This window comes from Empidonax traillii, unplaced genomic scaffold (genome assembly GCF_003031625.1).
Source record: "Empidonax traillii isolate 1590-97213 ecotype Southwest subspecies unplaced genomic scaffold, ASM303162v1 scaffold100:size1405979, whole genome shotgun sequence".
NCBI classification, from domain to species: domain Eukaryota; kingdom Metazoa; phylum Chordata; class Aves; order Passeriformes; family Tyrannidae; genus Empidonax; species Empidonax traillii.
In genome coordinates this window covers 1,203,396-1,221,782 of record NW_020955293.1, presented here as the reverse complement: position 1 = coordinate 1,221,782, position 18,387 = coordinate 1,203,396, and the positions used below count along the sequence as shown (strand labels likewise).

Below are 18,387 nucleotides of genomic sequence, written 5' to 3'. Positions count from 1 at the left end.
AAATAATAGGTTAATAAAGGTTTCTCACTCTTAGTTCTCAAAGTTCAGGTCCATTGATCCATATATAATTGTTTTCATTAATTATTTTGCCAAATGAGTTAAAGTGCAAAGCACTCCCCTTGACACAAGCACAACATAAAATTTGAAAGCACAAAACCCTTGCCTACCAAACCCAAGGCAGCTGCTCATGGAATCACTGGCCACAGACACCCTACAGACTCTTCTCTTGCTGTACCTTCACTTTACTGCTTGCCACCACAAGCACACTCACAGTATTTTTTTTCTCACTGAAATGGTATTTCCATAGTACTTGAAAGGTCTGGGAAGCTATCAACTGTCTGAAAAGTCAGTTAGAACTGTCATAGTGCCGAGTACTTCACAATCTAGTGTTCAAGGAAATCTTGTAGAAACACAAACATATTGGATTAAAATATTTTCCTACTTGCTTCTTTATAAACCAGGAGAATAAACTCTCCATTACCTAATAGAATTGCACAGATAGAACTGAAGGAGGAATCCAGCCTATGTTGTCTTGTACGTTTTTCTTTTGGCTGTATCACTAGCCCAGTTAAAACTTTGTTTGATGGATGATGTGTATTTCTAGTTGATTTAGCATAATTTTGGGGTTTCAATAATATGCAGATGCCTAATCCCAAGAGCCATTAAGCGTATAAATATTTTTAGCTCAAAGTTTGATATATGTCTTTTGGCTGGTTAGTTTTCAAAATATCTATTTGTACTTGTGCCAAATACTCTGCCATTTCCATACAAGCCTCCAGTTTGTGCACCAGCACTTTATAAATCTCCAAATAAAATCTTCCATGTTTATTTTTCTTAGAGAGAAAATCCCATTTAATAAGTGTGGGCCTCCTTTCTTTATATGCATGTTTCTATTGAGATGGCATCTGTATTCTTTGTAAGTCATTTTGGTGTTTGAGGTGTTTTATTATGCAAAGAGAGGAAATAAAAACAATGCTAAAAATATATTGCGTTTCTATTGTGGGTTTTATCTACACATAGTTTAAAGCACATAATCATCATTTTTTTTGCCTGATGGTACTGGAGAAAGACTAGTGTTATGAGGCTAGGAAGGGGAGAAAAGAGACTTTCCTGGAGTTACAGCCAATATTTTGTCAGCACCTGACACCCACTCCCTTTCTGATAGTGTTTGGTGCCTTCCACCATGTGTGCTTCTTCAAGCATTTAGTTTCTTGAATAAAATTGTGAGCTGTCCTTAAAGGGTGTCAGCAGATATTTTATAACATATATGGATTTTTTTCTCTCATTTTTATATATGCATTTTGGCTGATTAATTTTCAAAATATCTATTTACATTTGTGCCAAATGTAAATTTCTATTTATAAGTGGGTTACTTACCTTCTGGTGCAGGAAGGAGAATATAAAGCCAAGGTAGAAAGGGAAAAGAATGGCACTGGCAGCAGCATCCCTGGTCATCCAGAAGCCAGGCATTAGCCTGGCATTCAGTCAGTGCTCCACAGAGTTAGCATATGAGATCCATCATAGCCTCGATCCTAGTTTTTCAGGCCCTATGCCTTTCCTGAATACCCCAGTAATCACAGAGCACTGGTTACTGCATTTATCCCAGTCCTCACTGGCAGCACTACAGTATATAATCCTGATGCCATGGGCAGTGATGCCTCCAGAGTTAGCTCAGAGCCTTCTCCTTCATTTCTAACCTACGTACCTGGCTGCATGGATGCTTCCAGAGGGCCTCCATGCTGCCATGGAAGCAACCAGGATTTTATCCTGGGCAACCTGGCTTTAAAATATTTAATCCAGGATATCTTAACAGCATAGTAAGAGCAGGCTTAGAGGCTCTGTATGTTCAAATATTTATGCTTCCTGGGTGAGTCTGGCAAGGAGTGCTGCCAAGTGTACTGTTATCAGTGTCCTATGCTGGCTAATTTAAAATTAACTTGGGCACTGCCTACATGAATTGCAGTAACATATTTGACCGAAACCATCATGTTCCTCCAGGCAGGATACCGTGTTCAGGGAGAAGGTGAAGGTGAGATGAATCATTTTTAAAACCTGAGCTACCTCACCAGCTGGAGAGACCGACAGCGTAATTTAGGCAGCTGTATAGCAGCACCAGTGAGAGCACCCTTACACAAGAGAGATGTGAAAGAGGGGCCCAACAAGCAATTTATAGAGTACCTATGCTTGGGATGCCACTGGCAGCTGTGACAAAGGTGAATGGAGGCCTGTGTTTCACACGTGCTCACAAGGTGCTCAGAGAGCTGTGGCCAACAGAGTAAAATTAGGGACATCCTTCCCATGATTTCATAGGTGTGGCAATAGCTTTCAGGAATCGGCATTTATCAGAAACATTTCTTTGAAAAAAAACCCCTAAACACTGAAGAAGTGGGAGAGGAAAATAAACTGATGTGCGAATTTTCTCACTTTGTCTACAGAGTTTTTTCTGGGTGTTAATCCAGAATTAGACCCTGGTATTTTTGCTTGATTATTCACTTTTGAATGAAAGCTACTATATTAGTGTACAGAGGTCAAGCTAAATCATGAAAAGATATCAAGCATCTCGGTGTTTACTTATTTATGGGATTGTTCCAGATGAACACAAACTATCATGAAAATAATTCACAGATTTCCCAGTGCCTTTCTAATAATGTACACAGCCATATCAGGCAGAATCTAGTTAAAACGCTTAATCTGGCTTCAGAAGGGAGCAAGTTCAGTTCCCCGCCACAGAAATGATACGGCACGTGGGAAATCACAGCTTCTGCTCCTTTTGATTTAAACCTAGCACAGCCCACTTGGTTTCTGAATCTCTCCTCTAAGACTCCCTGCTCTGCCAAACCACCTTTTGTGTTTGAGTAGCGCTCTCCACTCATCCGGCTGCATGACCAGCAAATAGTTTCACTTTTTCACTTCACAGGACTATTTCAGGAGCAGGATGAGTATTTAAAATTTGCTGTTTAAAGGAAACAAAAAAACGCAAGCAAGAAGTTTTCCAGGCGCTCAGTCCGTGCCGTGCAGGATTATCTCAGGTTTCCAGTTTCCTAGGAACGTAGTAACTTCCCCGTGGGTTGTTTTGTGGGCGGTGTTTTTGAATATATGCTAATTCAGCTTTCCTGACAGGGAGAGGAGCCGTGTCTCAGTTACACAGCTCTCCTGACAGCCGGCAGTGGCGAGCGGCTGCTGCAGAGCCAGGCCATGGGCTGGCGCTCCTGACAGGATCGCTCGCCCTCTCGTCAGGGCCCGTCGGGGACACAGCACAGCCCTGTCGCTTCTGTCACCAGCAGCGCGGCCGACATGTGCCTGTGACCATGGAGATGAAGGACTCGGGCAGCGTGGTCCTCACAGCCTACCATCCGCACAGCCCGGCCAGGATACCGGGCATGGAGCAGAGCTTTGTACAGGATATCCCTCCCAGCCATTCGCCCGCCAGCAGGTAAAGCCCGAGGGATGGGGACCGGTGCCGTGTCCTGATGTTTTGCCAGTGTTGGACGTGAGGTTTGCTGGCTGTGTGACAGCTTGAGAGCGTCTGCCGACCACTCGGCCACTTCGCGAGCACTTTGCTGTGGCACAGTTTTCGCCTCCACCGGGGAAGTGATTCAGGCCAAGGCTGCGGGTCAGGGTTGGGAGGGGGGAAACGCGAGTGCTTATTTTAAGTCTTGTGAGTCAACAGATCACACCAGTTTCCTGTTCAGGATACTCTACAAGACAATCCCCAGGAAAAAAAGCACGTGAATCAGGCTTCTGCTCAGGTCGCTTAGCACTGTGTTACTGAAAGGGAGATGGCTGGACTGGCTGAGTTTGGCGCTCAGAAAGTTGATTCTGGCTTTGGTTTATAGGATTATAAACCAGTCCCTTTTTTTTTTCTTTTTTTTTTCTTTTTTTTTTTTTTGGAAATTGTAGTTGTTGCTTTGCACACCCACAAGCACACAGTGGGAGACTGCATCGTTAAAGACTTAGTCTAAATTAAGAAAATTCCTTTGTGTTGCAGGAAACTAAGTATTGTCTTAATTAATGCAGTCGTGTGTATGTTTGCCTCCCTGCCCTGTAAGAAAGCCTGTATTTGAACAGTTCAAAAACTAACAATTTGGGCAATTTTATTGTTTTAGAAAATCTGATCTTTCTCTTCACGCGTCTGAGTTTTGCAATTTTCTCCAAAGAAGCAGTATAAAAGTTCATACTTTTGAAAAGTTGAAGAAAGTAGGAAATGCTACTTTGTGCTTTGAGTGAAAAAATAAAAACTAAAGTGTGAGGTAACAGCAGATGGCATTATACCCAGGAATTAAGTCTGTGTCTACTCTTAATAAAAATAATGACATTTACTTCATATTGTTTATTTATAGCCCAATAGCTGTTTTGTTTTCAATGTCATTATTTAGATTATCTGCATCTTCCTGTTCTTTGTGTCTTTCCCTGGCTGTCTCATAAAGATAACTCCTTTGTTCTGTTGAACTTGTTTGAGAGCAGTACCAAAATACACAATTTCATGTTAAGAAAAGAAACAGAGTCTGAGGTTTTAGATGCAATAAGAATGGCATTTGCTACTCAAAACTGAGAGCAGTGGTTTGGCATTGGGTTACTGGGGAGCATGCAATTTCTTGCCCTAGGAAGAGCACTAAACTCTCTCTCTTTAAGTTTGTGAGCAACAGAAATGTGGTGTTTTGCTGGTTTTCTTGTAGGTGTGCTAATTGTTTTAAAATGTACCTGAAACTTAAGCTCAGGGTGTATGAGGGTTTAAATCATATACATAAATCACATACATAGTGCCTACAAAAAGCAGAAGTGCAAATTACAGTTCTTGAAAGAAAAAAAAGAGGATCCTGGCATTTTGGTGGGGAACATATTTTGAAAGCTCCTGCCAATGAGGAAAAGCCATGTGTCTCTCTATGCATCTATATATCCATATCTCTATATCCATCTCTATCTATCTATAAATATATATATCTCCATAGCATTTTGTTGCTGTCTCCCCTTTTTTGTCCTCAACTTCCTGCCGCTGTCTAATAGCAATAGCCAAATTCTGCCATATGGGCAGTCAATGGCTGTCTGACTTTCCAAAGCCTGTTCAAGAGAGGGATTTTATTAACACAGCATGAAGTCCTCTGGAATGCAGAACCCATGAAGGCAAATGCACTGAGTGTTTTAGCAAATGGTAAAATAGGCTCTGGCTTAATCCCTACTTCATCTTCTAAGAACTCTTTCCTGGACTGCATTTTCTGTATAGTTTCCTCTGCCGCCATCCTGATGCAAGAAGTTTTGTTATAGATTCTGCCTGGTGTTCCTTGATCCTGAGGGCAGCTACTAACACTGTGGCATGCTAACTCCTTAGCTCTCCAGGAAAATGATTCAAAAAAAGAACAGAGGTGTCACCTGTTTTTTGTTTGATGACAAAAGCAGTTGGGACTCATAGCTTGACTTTCCTCTGAAGTCAGCTAGGTTAGGTTAGATGTAGCTCTAAAGAAGTCCATACTTGAGATGTATATCTGTGAGAACAGAATGAGTCTTGGATATTAGCCTTTGATTTGATAAGCTGCTGACCAGTTCTCTCTCATCTTAGGAATCAAGGTACTTCATTTTCCTTCCTCTCCTCCTAACATTTCTCTTGCTTTAGAGTGATGCACCCTTTATATCAGAAGAACAGCTCCACTCACAGGAGCCAGACTTAGATTTGTCCTCCAGCTGTTTTCTCTTGCAAAAACTTTCACTTTGGGAACCTTCTAAGTAGAGATTTATCATAGAAAGGGGAACCTAATGCAGCCTCAGTGGGCTTTTAACTGCACTGCTTCCCACCCTTTAAAAACACACTGATAAAAAAGAAGGAAAGACTTAAGTAACTATCATGAGCTGCAAAACTAATTGACTAATCTTTAACACTCTTTGCAATCCAGCACAAAGCTAAGAAGACCATGGACACCAAAGCTTACACCAGCAGCTGTATCAGACCACTTGTATTCACATCCCTCTACAACTCTTGAAGGGCCAAACAGGCAGGCTGTGTGTACATGTCTAAAACACACTGGCAGCATCAGGATCAGCGTGAAGTGTAGCAGATGCAAGTATTTTCATTCCTAAGCCCAGTGGGTATATACGTCATTATAAGTTAGGGGGTATTAGCTGCTGGACTGTAAGGGGAACAGGAGAAAATTTGCTTTAGTTGCTTTAAATGGAAGGTGCATCAGTGCACAAGGGAGGATAGAGAATTCATAGGAGTAATGAAGGGGAGAGCAGGATGAAAGTTTGACTGCATAACGATGCCATCAGCAGTCTGCAAAGGAGAAATCTAGCTTCCAAATGTAATGTTGGATAACATCAGTAAAAAGGTTAAGAAGAGGGACCACAAATTCCAGCTATTCTCCAGAACAAGAGTTCATCTGGGGGACTAAAGATAGCAATACTTAAATATCTTTGCCTCATCTATCTGTATTGTTCAATTATATCTTTATCCTTTTGCTGCATCTTGCAGACTTACTTAACCAGTTCTATGTATGGGATGAGCCCTGAAAACTGCACTGTTGAGTTTCCTAGAGGTCCAGGAGAATTCTGCAGCAAAACTTTCCTTTAATTCTGCTAGTGTAACTAGCAAATTCATTTTCCGTTTCTCTCATTGGATATTAAGGTCCCTTTCCTTTGCTTGCCATCTGCTTAGCATAATTGTAATTGCTGATAGCATTTATTTTAGCTTTTATTTATTTATTTATATATTGCTTGTAAGAACAAGGTGTTGGGGAGATCTCTGTTTTGTTTGCTTGGCAGTGAGGCTGACTCTATGGCATATGAGTATATTGGGAAAGATTGCTGTTCTTGTGGGACGCTCATTATTCTTTTTTAATTCCATTTATTAGAACACATATGTCACAAGTACAGGTACCAAAGACTATCACTTTCAATACAGATACTATCTCAGTGCAAAGGCAAAAGTGCTTATTTCAGTTACATAATGATGAACTTCCCCATACTCATTTCAGAGAATGAAGGACTTTGTTGTTGTGCACAAATACTGCTCTTGGATTATATAGAGGAAAAACGAGGCCATGGCCATATGTCTTCCTCACATCCCCTATTTATCCTGTTAGGAGAAGCTAGGAGGAGTTATTCCTGTGCTCAGAGGAAACAGGCATGACCTCTATGCCAAATGGCCAGTGAGCTCTCTAAGGTAATTATGCAATTAGGGGAGGACAAAGCATTCCTAAGTGAGTCATACTCAAGCTTTCCTTGACTCCATTATGAGACTTACTAAGTTCCTCAACCCGCTTGCTGTTAACATATATAACAGCAAAGAACTCATCCTGCACTGCAAATCATAGATACTTTCACTGGAATGAGTGGCTGTTGCTAATGTGTGCATGATATAAGTATCAGAGGAAAGAAAAAGCACATTCATGAGCTTAGTTCCTGCAGAATGGGATTAGAGCAGCTATTAAAGTGCACATCAAGCTTTTTATACATGGAACAACCTCTGTAATCAATACTCATACAAAGAGCAGCATATATAGTACCAAGCCTAGGAGCTTGCTACATAGGTAAAGGGCTAAGTGGATTTCGGCGCAATTGATCAACACAGCCAAGACCCCTTATTAGCTTCTTCCCTAGTCAACAGCAAGTCTGGTACTTCAGTTTTTTCAGAGAAATGTCTTTCCAATCTCTTTACATTCAGCATGTCTCTCCCCTCCTACAGTTGGAGGGGTGACTTTCAGGTAGACGTCGCTATACTGTAGAGTCAAAAAAGAACAGGAATAATTTCTGTATTGCTTGAAAGATACTGTGTTGATTGAGCTACCTGCTGGCTGGCAGCTTCCAGGATCCCTGCTTTCCAAATCTAAGTCTTGTAGATTTAGGGCCAATATTAATGTCATTACACTTTACATTTTGTAAGCATGACACCAGATTGTTTTGTTATATTCATTCCCCTTTGCAAGCCCCAAGATACTACAAAAATATGTTAGAGTGAGGTAAAGTGTCCTGAAATTATGATTGCATCCCTGGAAAGAAGTAACTGGAGGAAGAGCCTTTATGCACCAAAATTTGTCTTTTGACAAGAGGATCTGTGTACCCAGTTCAGGTTTTATCCCAACAGAAGCAGGTTTTATCATGCTGAAGTAAGGTCTGTATGCCCTGAGGCTGGGTGATCTGGGTTGGATTTCTGTCAGGCTGATTGAGCAGCTCCTCTGCTCAGTTGTATACAAATGATGTCAAGAATGTCTTCTTAGTGATGCAGAATAAACAACCTTAACTATTTTGCATGTTTATCTCACTCTATCATAAACTTCCCCAGAAGACAAAAATAAAAATCTGGCTCCTTTTTCACAGTAAATCTTGACATAGCTTGGGCCTCTTGCAGTAACTTGGACTCAAAACCTATGAAATTAAAGTTTTAAAATGTACTAAAACTGGTAAAAGAAAATCCTACAGATCAGTAGTCTGGGAAAAGTCTGCATTTGCACCAACTGAGCCAAAAACATATTTTGTGGGGAAAAAAAAAGCTTTTTACAATTCATAGAAGCTTTCTAAAATATGATTTTTAAAGTATATTTTTATAGATGCTAAGAATGATCATTCTTAATGAAATATTTACCAGGAGGATGCATATAAATAAGTCAGACAATAGTAGACATGCTCTTCCTGTAGGTTTTAGAAATACTTACAGCACGTCCTCTGGGAGCCACACTGAGGAATGTAGTATTTATAGCCAGCTCCTCATGTTATGGTTGAAACTAGAGTTGGCTTCTCTGGTTTCTTTTTAGTTTGGTGCTCCTGCTGCTCTCCCTGGTACCTCCATATGTAGAGCTAATGAAAAACATCTGGCCCTGTCCCTTTGATCATTTTGTTTGGTTGAGCATTTAGCCAGCTGCCCCATTCATTTTTAACTAAGTCACTTATCTCTGATTACATGAGGATTGGAGCTGCCTGCAAAAAAGAGTAGGACCTGAGAGCCCTGCGTGCCCTACAGAGACACATTCAGATTGCATCTGGCAGTCTGACAGCACTGGCGTAACAAACTGTCAGGAATCAAGAACCTTAGTGTTATTTTGGCACAGGATATCAGAATAATTCAGTGCAAAAGTGTGGAAAAATGTGCAGAGGTGGCAACTGCAAGACGCAACTGTGGAGTAATAGTAAAAGTCTAGAACAGTATCTGAAGAGCATCTGGTTAGTACTCTACAGATATAGACTCACATCCTGAAATAGTGTGCAGTATCTGTAGCAAACAAGCAAGCTAGCATCCTGGATTTTGGCTAGCCACAGGACAGCAGCCACTTGACCCACTGCGGTGCTTTGCTCCAGCTGGCCAGGCAGAGTAAGCCCAGCTGGCAGCACATCATCCATAAGGGCAGGACCATGCTCTGTGTGGCTATCAGGTGCCAACGTGGTTCATTAAAATAGCACAGGAGGGAAACCCAGGTAATATTGCCCGGGTTCACATCCCAAGGTGGTGACTGAAGCCAGGCATCCTATCCAGCATTTTGGGCCGTTTTCCTCCTTCCTACTTTCTGTCTTCGTCAAAACTGACTCACTCCATCTGGGTCTTCAGAGTCCTGTTGTATGTGCCAGGGACTCAGAAGAGGGAGACAAAAAACAGATGTGAGGGGTTGGGAAAAGAGGGGAGCAAAGGAGAAGAGAAGGACCACATTCACAGGTATGTGACCTGATTCTGCTTGAGTGCAAATAAAAGGAGCTGGAGTCAGAAAAGAAATGTCTTCCAAAGGTTGTTGTGTGATGGGGCAATTTACAGTTGGGCCTCAATCCCATCAGACACATGGCTTTTGGAATGGCATTTAATTGGTGATTTTGAAGTCAAAACACGAAATGGTTTAAAAAACAGTTTGCTTGAAAAAGTGCCCTATTACCCTGAAGGACTATTTAAGCAGAAATCAGCAGAAGTGCTTAAGTTGCCATCCCTTGTAATTAATGCAAGGAATCTGTGAGGAGTTCTTCATCTCTGTAATTCATTTTTTCACCTTCCTGAATCCTAACTTTCCAGACAATGTCAGAGTCTTTGAGAAGAATGGAACAAACATAGGAGCAAGGAGCCTATTATTAGCTTGTTCAGTCATGTTGTCTTATTTAGGATGCTATGTGTAATACTATTCTAAATCTGTGGGATTTTCAGATTTGTAAAATCATCTGGTTTACAATGGATGTATGTTGGATGTTTAGGCAGAAGAAGGCTCAACAAAATAGAGACAGAAATCTGTTACTAAGTGCTGCTGTTATTTAATTTCCACCTGAGGACTATACAAGCCTTTTATAGCATCTCTTCGTGCAGAAGGTGCTCTGAGCAAATAATAAGAAAAATAATGGCCCCAAGTCTTTTTGTGGAGGGTAGAAGAGCCCTACTAGAGAGAGATAGAGGGTAGTATATGCGGATAACATGTATCAGGTGTAGAAATCCAGCTGGGTTGACATCATTTACCAGGTGAAGGACAAGTAAAGCAAGAGGCAAGCCAGGGAACTGTGTTTTAAACACCTGTGGGTAAAACATCAGGACATCAGACATCAGGTCGCTCTCAGAGTTTGCTACCAAAGAAGGAAAAAGCTCTAGAGCTGTAAGTCCTCATATTTTACTACAGTTAATAAAAAAAATACTAGCTTCCCAACAGTCGTATTTGGGCAGGGAATAATAAATTTATAAAAGCCTCATGGAGTAGTATGTTCCTAGCTAACTACAACCCTGTAGATGTCATAGAGTCTGCAGTTACCCAGACTCTGGGATAGTCAATGCCAGCTCTAGGTATGGCACCAGAGAGCATCCTCACCATCTCTTTCTCTGACTAATAAAAGCTCAGAACAAATATCATTCAAGCTTATTCCCTGGCCCAGTGATGATCATACCTAGTGGTCAAGAGACAATTTAAAAGTGAGAATGACAGAGCCTTTTTAAGTTTAACATTAACATTATAACAGTATAAGAGCAAGAACTGGATAGTTGTATCATTCAATGTAATATGAAATGCTCTATCTTTTTTCCATTCTGGTCTAATAAAAGTCAATAATAAATCTTGCAGTGAAACATCAAGTGAGTAATGAGCCTTGTTTATACACATGAACTGAATTAATGTACACTTAGTTGTAGTAATGAAGGTTTTACTTCTGGGTTCAGTGGAAATAGAATCACATCAGAACTCAGATCTTTTTGTCAATAACTTTGATTATGCTATGTCTTCTCTCAGCTCAGGCTGACTTCCCATTTAATAGTATTTTTGCAGAATAGGACACCAGTATGAAGTCTTAGATAATTAAATATAACAGTAACTAGGCCTGCCTTCCTTTTGCAATACTTCTCTCCATTACTCAAATATTTTGAAAACTTGAATTCTAAATATTTTTCTGGATTTATCAGAGATGATTATAAAATCTTTAATGTAGTTACAGGTGAAACATGGAGCGGGGTAGCCTGGGGCATTCTCTGAAGATGTACTTTTCAGGCTTGGCTGTCCTTGACCATTTCTGGGCCAGATGGTGCCCATATCAGGCATGTGCAAGGAAGTGAAAGGAAACATTGAGTTTATCCTGATGAACAAAGACAAGGGAAGCCTTGGTACTCAAGCTGCAACAAGGCTTCATACTGCAAGTGCTCACTTTTGGTGAAGGGTTGGCAGAAGGAAGCTGGGACAGCTAGCCAAGCACAGGAGAGGGGTCTTTAGAATAAATGGGAATCTTTAATTGTCTGCTGAAACGGCTGTATCCACTTTGTATAAGGTCCTTCTTACATCTTTCACTCAGGGGATGCATTTTGCCATAAGCTCCAGTGATCTGCTGCAATCCTTTGATGTTGTCTTTCTTGCTTGCTTTCTTTCCTTCTTCTATCTTTCAATTAGTGAAAGCAATTAAACCACAAAAATGTAAGGATAACATTACTAGGAATGTGAAGTTTCTGAAAGTATCCATTTATTCTAATTTATGTGTTTGTATACAGTACATGCAGGTCCATAGATGGAGGATGAAACTTAAGTTACCCACACGTCATTGACAATTCACAGAGTACATGGCAAACACTAGAATTACTTATCCCACAAGTTAAATATTAACTGGAAATTTCTTCAAGCATATTTGTTCAAACCATCTCTTGCCTGTGACAAAAAGCAGCAATTAAAAATAAACAAACAAGGGAACCTACTATATCACTTTTTTAAGAACCTTCTTCATCGTATAAGACCTCCATGTTCTGTATTTAGGAAGCACGCCACATATTTTGGGGAGGTACATTGATTCTGCAGCTATTTTTTGTGGTCAAAGTGCATTTCATCCATACTGGACCCCGTCTCTTACAGCTTTTTTTAACTACTGAATTTGTTTGACAAGATTTTGCTAAGCAAGGCCTGAAGTTAACTGCACCATAGTCAGCAATGCAGTAAGACTGTGCAAACCAAATCAGCTTGCTTCAGTCTACAGTGAACACAAGTAAATCTGTAGTTAATTACTGTACATGCCATGCAACAATGAGTCATTAGTTTCAAGTAATCGCTCATTTGTAGTGGCGTTACTGTCACAGGATGTCCTTGGAGGCTCATTTTCTCTTTCCAGATTCAAACATGGGGTATGAAATTCATGTGGATAATGAGGATGTCAATAATTGACACCATTAGTGCTATCAAGAATTCTAAAAGATTTAGGAAGTTGTAATTTTCAGAGTTAACCTTCTTCTACTTACATGGAGACTTACTGAAGCAAGAAAGATGTGTGTTGCTTTTTTATTTCACAGTCTTTTTTTTGTTGCTCTCAGAAACAGGACACTATAATTTGTCTACTGTTGGTATTTAAGGCCCAACTGTGATTTCTGTATTCAGACACCTACTGAAAATCTGCATTACAGGCAAAAAGAAACTGAATAAAGCAATGAGAAAAAACCTAAACCCAAAAAAGATTCAGTCTGACATCATATGGTTTTAACAGCAAGGGAGTTAATTTTGTGGCTTTAGTGAATTTCACGATTACCGCATAATGATTGCACACAGGAATTCAGAATATACTTTTATAGGGTGGCTGCAAGAAAATCTGACCTCCCTCTGCCTGTGTCCAGGAGCTGTACAGCTACATTAGTACAGAATTTTGCCCAAGCCAACAAGTAGTCACAGTGACTCACTACCACAGCTATAGGGCTTCTGGCCCCGGGGAGCCTGTGTCCAGTCCACTGACAAGGCTGGAGGTGAAAACTTGAAGGCTGGAATTCAAAGTGTTTGGACTAATGCTTCAGGACTGATAAGGAAAAAAAGAAAAAAGGGTATGTGTTTTTCTGAGCAGGCCACTCTGCTGATTAATAGGTTAGGCTGGGTATTTTCAGGTCTAGGGGCGTAAACAGGTATAAAGTTACAGTGCACTTTTCTCAAATACTTTGCAGTCTGGAGGGGAAGCTTCACACAAGTTACCTGAACCATAGTTCATTTGTCTATTAACCTTGTTCATTTGTGTAAATCAGATTCCTACCAGAGCAAAGCCCATGAAAAAGGTGTGGTGCTTATGAAATTCACTTAGAAAAGTTTATTGACAACACTATTAAAGTATTCATCATCTGAATGCCTGCAGACTCCAGTAGAATAATTAAGGGTACAGCAGGGATCCAGATCTAATTCTGATGAATAAATTGAAAGAACATTTTAAACTTTTATTAGGTTAGATTTTTTTCCCTCTAGCTTAGCTAATCCATCTGAAGAATAGAGTTCTGATTTTCCAGGAGAAATGAGCTTAAAATATCTTCTGTTTCTTAAACAATAGTTAGGCCAGTTAGCATCTGAATGTCCATTAGAATACCTTTTCTAATTAAATCTCATCAGCTGGATCAGAAATATGATTATGTTCAGAGGCTGAATTGAGCCACACTCAAACACTGTAAATAAGGTTTATAACCTTTATTCTTGAGCTGTCAGTTCAGCCTTTGGTTTCTGAATCATTTCGTGGCATTAATCCAGAGCTTCAGTTACGCTGAAAAAAAACATTGACCACTGCAAAAGTGGGTGGAAAAACATCATTCAGCAGTCAGCTGGGTATATCTGCTGAAAGTATGTCTGTAATTTTGTGAAGGAGATGGTGTTACTAAGAACAGATTGGTTTCTGAGACTGCCTTGAACCCAGCCAGCTGTAGTTAAACCCTCAAAGGCTGACAAAGTGCATTCCTAATTATATCAGTGGAGTGGACAGCTAGATAAAGTTACCTCTTTTGAGTCTATTGGTGACGAGTTTCCATCTCTGAGATAGATTTTTTATTTCATCCAAACCAAAGGGGATCTCAGGCTGTGCAACAACAAGAATGACCCAAACGCTGACATGATACATGTCTGTGGGGCTACCCTAAAACCCACAGACAGCCCTATCCCATGAATTCACTGGACACAGCAGTAGTGATAACATTTAATAGGCAACCTTTGAAGACTTTGAATAAATTTAAAATTAGTACAGCATTCGCCTTTGAAATTAAGAACAGAAATTTGCACCAGATACCGGAAACAGAAAAGAAAATAACAGAAAATAAAGCAGAAAGAGTATTTCTGGTATCTTTAGACAAAACACACATTTATGGCTTTGGCCATCTTCACAGGGTCTTAAAACATTCACTGACGTCAGTATACTTAAGCAATTGGCATAGCTGAAGATAATAAGCTCAGTATTTATTTTTCTGTACTTTTCTATGATCTGTATTTAGTTAAAAACTTAATACCACTTTTCTATCATTTCTAACTACCTATAAAATGACTAATACCCTATAATGTGGTTATAGCAGACCAAATTTATCATCTTCTGAAGATCACTTGAACGCAATGAGTAGGTCTCAGGGATAAACAATGAACAACACATGGTTATGTACAGTGAGAGCAGTGACATATTCATACAGAAGGGGAGGAAACTTCTTAATCTTTAATATCAATTTTACATTTGATGAAAAGAGTTTGCTCATTTTGCAAGACTGCTGCATTTTAAGTATCGGAGACATAACGAAAAATCCTGTTTGCTTAACCTAACATTTCTACCACCATTACCCTTTCTCACACTTAAACCATGCTACCTAAAGCCGTAGAGACAATACAGTGCTCTGTACATGACACCTGGAAAATCCTGTTTAGAGTTACGTGGTGTGATGGACCAATCAGATAAGTCACATCTGTAGAGAGGATATGTTTAGTTTAGACTGTTGAACTGTGGAGGCTATGGAGTTGAATCTTTGGGGTAATTGACATCTCATCACAATTAAGGTCAGATTAAAATTCCTGGTGACAGTAGGCTTTGGGCTTGCCTCTAAAGATCTACGTATCCTGTGTCAGTACCCTGCAACCAACTGTATCTTTGATACATGTTGCAGTACTTCTTTTTGGTCACTTATCTTATTGACTCTATTCTCTTGTTTAGAAACTCTTAAACTCCATATGGGTATGAATCAGTTATTGAATTTCTCTGTAATTACATTTCTATTGAATCCACTTTGTGAATTTATTGGACTTCGATAAAAAACAATAAACTTAGCCAAAAGCTACTGAACTACACAGAAAAGATAATTGAGTGGGGCAATTCTGTAACAGTCACTCATGATGGAAAAATTTAGCAAGTTCAGTGAGATATTTTTTCCCTTTAGATTCATCACAGTCACTTTTTTGGATTGCCCTCAGAGAAATATACTTACAAATGGAAATATTATCACAAGTTAGCACTGGACCCCAAAATCCAAGCAAAACAATGAAGCAACACAGACTTTCCTTCCTATTCTGATTGCATCACTGGAACCACTGAAAAATAAAGGGATTTTGTTTGAAAAAACTTCCTTCTGTGTTTTTTACGGTGCTGTGTGTCTGGATTCCTGTTCATTTGTATGCTTGATTAGCTGAAATCAAATACAATGAAGCAGATCTCCAAGCAGCTATAAAAACTCCAAGTGAGCAATACTAACAGGAAAAAAATATTCTGCATTGCAATCTTCATAGGAATTGCTGTGCAGAAAGCAGAAGAGCTGACTCAAAATCATGTATGTGGTTTTTCCTTCATCTTATTTTGTCATTATGTATCTGCTCAGAAGTTTGCTCTTTAACAGACTTCAAATAGCCTTGTAAACAGGTAACAAAGGACGTACTGTTTGTGTCTGCCTCATGCACAGCAATCCTCTGGCCAGCAGCTGAAAAGAAACAGATATATTTTAAGGAATTCTGTAAGTATGAAGCTGTGGGATTTTTTTTCCTCTACTGGTGACATTCTCTGTGCTTTTGGTATTAGTTTTAACTTTTGATGAGTTGGTCTTCTGTGGTTTTGGAATAATTCCTGTGGATTTTAAGAATGGGGAAGGTATTTTGGTCTTTGCAGTTGATGTTGCACCTTCTAGAGATGAATCATTGAATTGATTTTGATTACAGACATCAATTCAAATGAATATAAATATATATAGATATAATTTTAGGTGCCAGAGATAAAAAGATTGGTGGAGATTTATGTCATCCTATCTGTATTTTCAGAATGCGTAGTTTATGTAAAGATAAAATTAACTAGTACAGCACAAATCAGAACCATAACCGAGAAAACTTTCAATCATCAAAAGAACCTGAAGGAATTCAGAAGAAAACTCAAAATTTAAGGATAAAGTGGCAATTAGTTAAGGAAATTAGAAGTACATAAGTAAAAAAGAAGCCGTACCTAAGATCTACTTTAGTGACAATCATGCTTTGATGTAAATGCCTTTGCTACGCAGATGAGGGGTTTTTTTGCATTTGCCTTGCTGTCGACAAAAACTTAGCCAGTCATTGTTTGAAAATGAGAAATGTTTGACAGCATTGGAAGAGATCTTGCTGAGTAGATACACTTTTCCATTACTAAGTAGTAAAGTGAAAGACAGACTAAAACCATGATGAAAGTAGATGAAAGATCATGCAAAATTCTTTAGCTGAAGCTTATTCTTGAATTCAGTGTTTTGTTTTGATGTGGTGCTTTATTTAAATTACTGATTTAATCATGCACTTGTTGAAATCAAAGCTGTTGAAAAGTTCTCTGATTGGATTATGTGGAAAAGAAAGTTGGTGACTAGAATATTGAATAGGGATTGTTGAAATTGCTGCTCAGAACTAAACAAGTAACTGAAACAGCCTGATGTCACCAGGCGTTTCCCCAAAGGAAGAAAATACACGTTTATACCAGATATGATGGGAGAAGTTGTTTGAAAGGTCAAGTCTGTACATTTCTGTGATGCAACCCTTGAAATGCGTAAGATCAAATGATTTACTACACTGTATTTGAGTTTTGACTGCTATCCTATACAATATGTAAATAGGAAAGTCCTGCTTCCTTGGGAATTACGATAAGAGAGTAGGTTCTTAGTTAGCTGTGACCTCATGCTACGATCCAATGTTTGCCTCACAGAAATGAAATAAGTTTATGTGGCATGAAAAAAGCAATCAGATAATATCTTGAGTAGAAAGCCTTGACTTATACACTGGTACTGTCTGTACCATAGGAAGTTTTATGGTTTTCTGTATTTCTAAGTACTTCAAACACTTTTTGATGGATGGGCTAGTTTAACCCTAATAACAAGACAAATGAGAGCAGCTCTATGGCTTCTCTGAGTTGCTGTAGTTGTCTAATTTTCATTGGACACAACCTTTATCATAAACCTATTCTTAATAGCCCTTGCCCTGTGTTCCCTCCAGTGTTTGCTGGCCCTGATTCACACATTATTATTATTATTAATATTCTGTCTCAAATAGAAATGTTCTGTATAAAATTTTTGACAAATATTTGTCACAGATAGACACCTGGGGGAATTAGTTGCATTGTCCAGTTGCTTTTGAAGAAAAAACTCAGACAACTTCTAAGCTTGACTGCAGGATGTGCCAGAGGGTACTTTGGGGCTCTCCTGATCCATTTCCCAGCTCACATCATTGCCTCAGTGTCACATTGAAGCCAGAGAACTTTCCCTGACAGTTTTCATAACTGTAGTTCCGTGGTGAATGTGTGGACAGAAAATGTAGGAAAACCAAACAAAATACCTGCCCACAGACTCCTGTACCTCCTGAAGCTGTGAAAACTGCACCTATGTGAACATTTTCTGGAGGAAACTTTAGAGGACTAGGCAGTTCACAAATGTAAAATGACTTAGTTTCAGTTTGTTCCTTGTTTGATCAAAAGTTATTGTAAAATTCCAACCAGGCTCATAGGTGCTTTTCTGGTAGTCAGCTGTGTCCAAACTACTTTCATTCACTAGTAGTCTATGAGGACTCAGAATCACAAGAAAGTTGCAATGACAGAATAAGCTGCGACTTACACTGTAAGCTTTTATAACTGTTTGGGAACCTGCTCTTAGCATGCGGCAAATAAAAAATAACTTAACTGGGCTTTTACTTCTTTCATGGCAGAATTACTCTGAATTATGCTGCATTTGCCATGGACTAAACTTTAACATGACAGATAACATAGCTTGGTTGTCAA

General features: G+C 39.4%; 1 protein-coding gene across 1 annotated transcript in view; it reads left to right on the top strand.

The window, feature by feature from the left end:
• Positions 1 to 3,143: 3,143 nt before the first annotated feature.
• ARHGAP28 (Rho GTPase activating protein 28) overlaps positions 3,144 to 18,387 on the top strand; it is a 74,005-nt gene continuing 58,761 nt past the window's right edge. Inside the window, exon 1 of the mRNA XM_027882069.1 lies at positions 3,144 to 3,433. Coding sequence (XP_027737870.1) covers positions 3,309 to 3,433 — 125 coding nt within the window. The 5' untranslated portion in view covers positions 3,144 to 3,308. The remainder of the gene's footprint in view (positions 3,434 to 18,387) is intronic.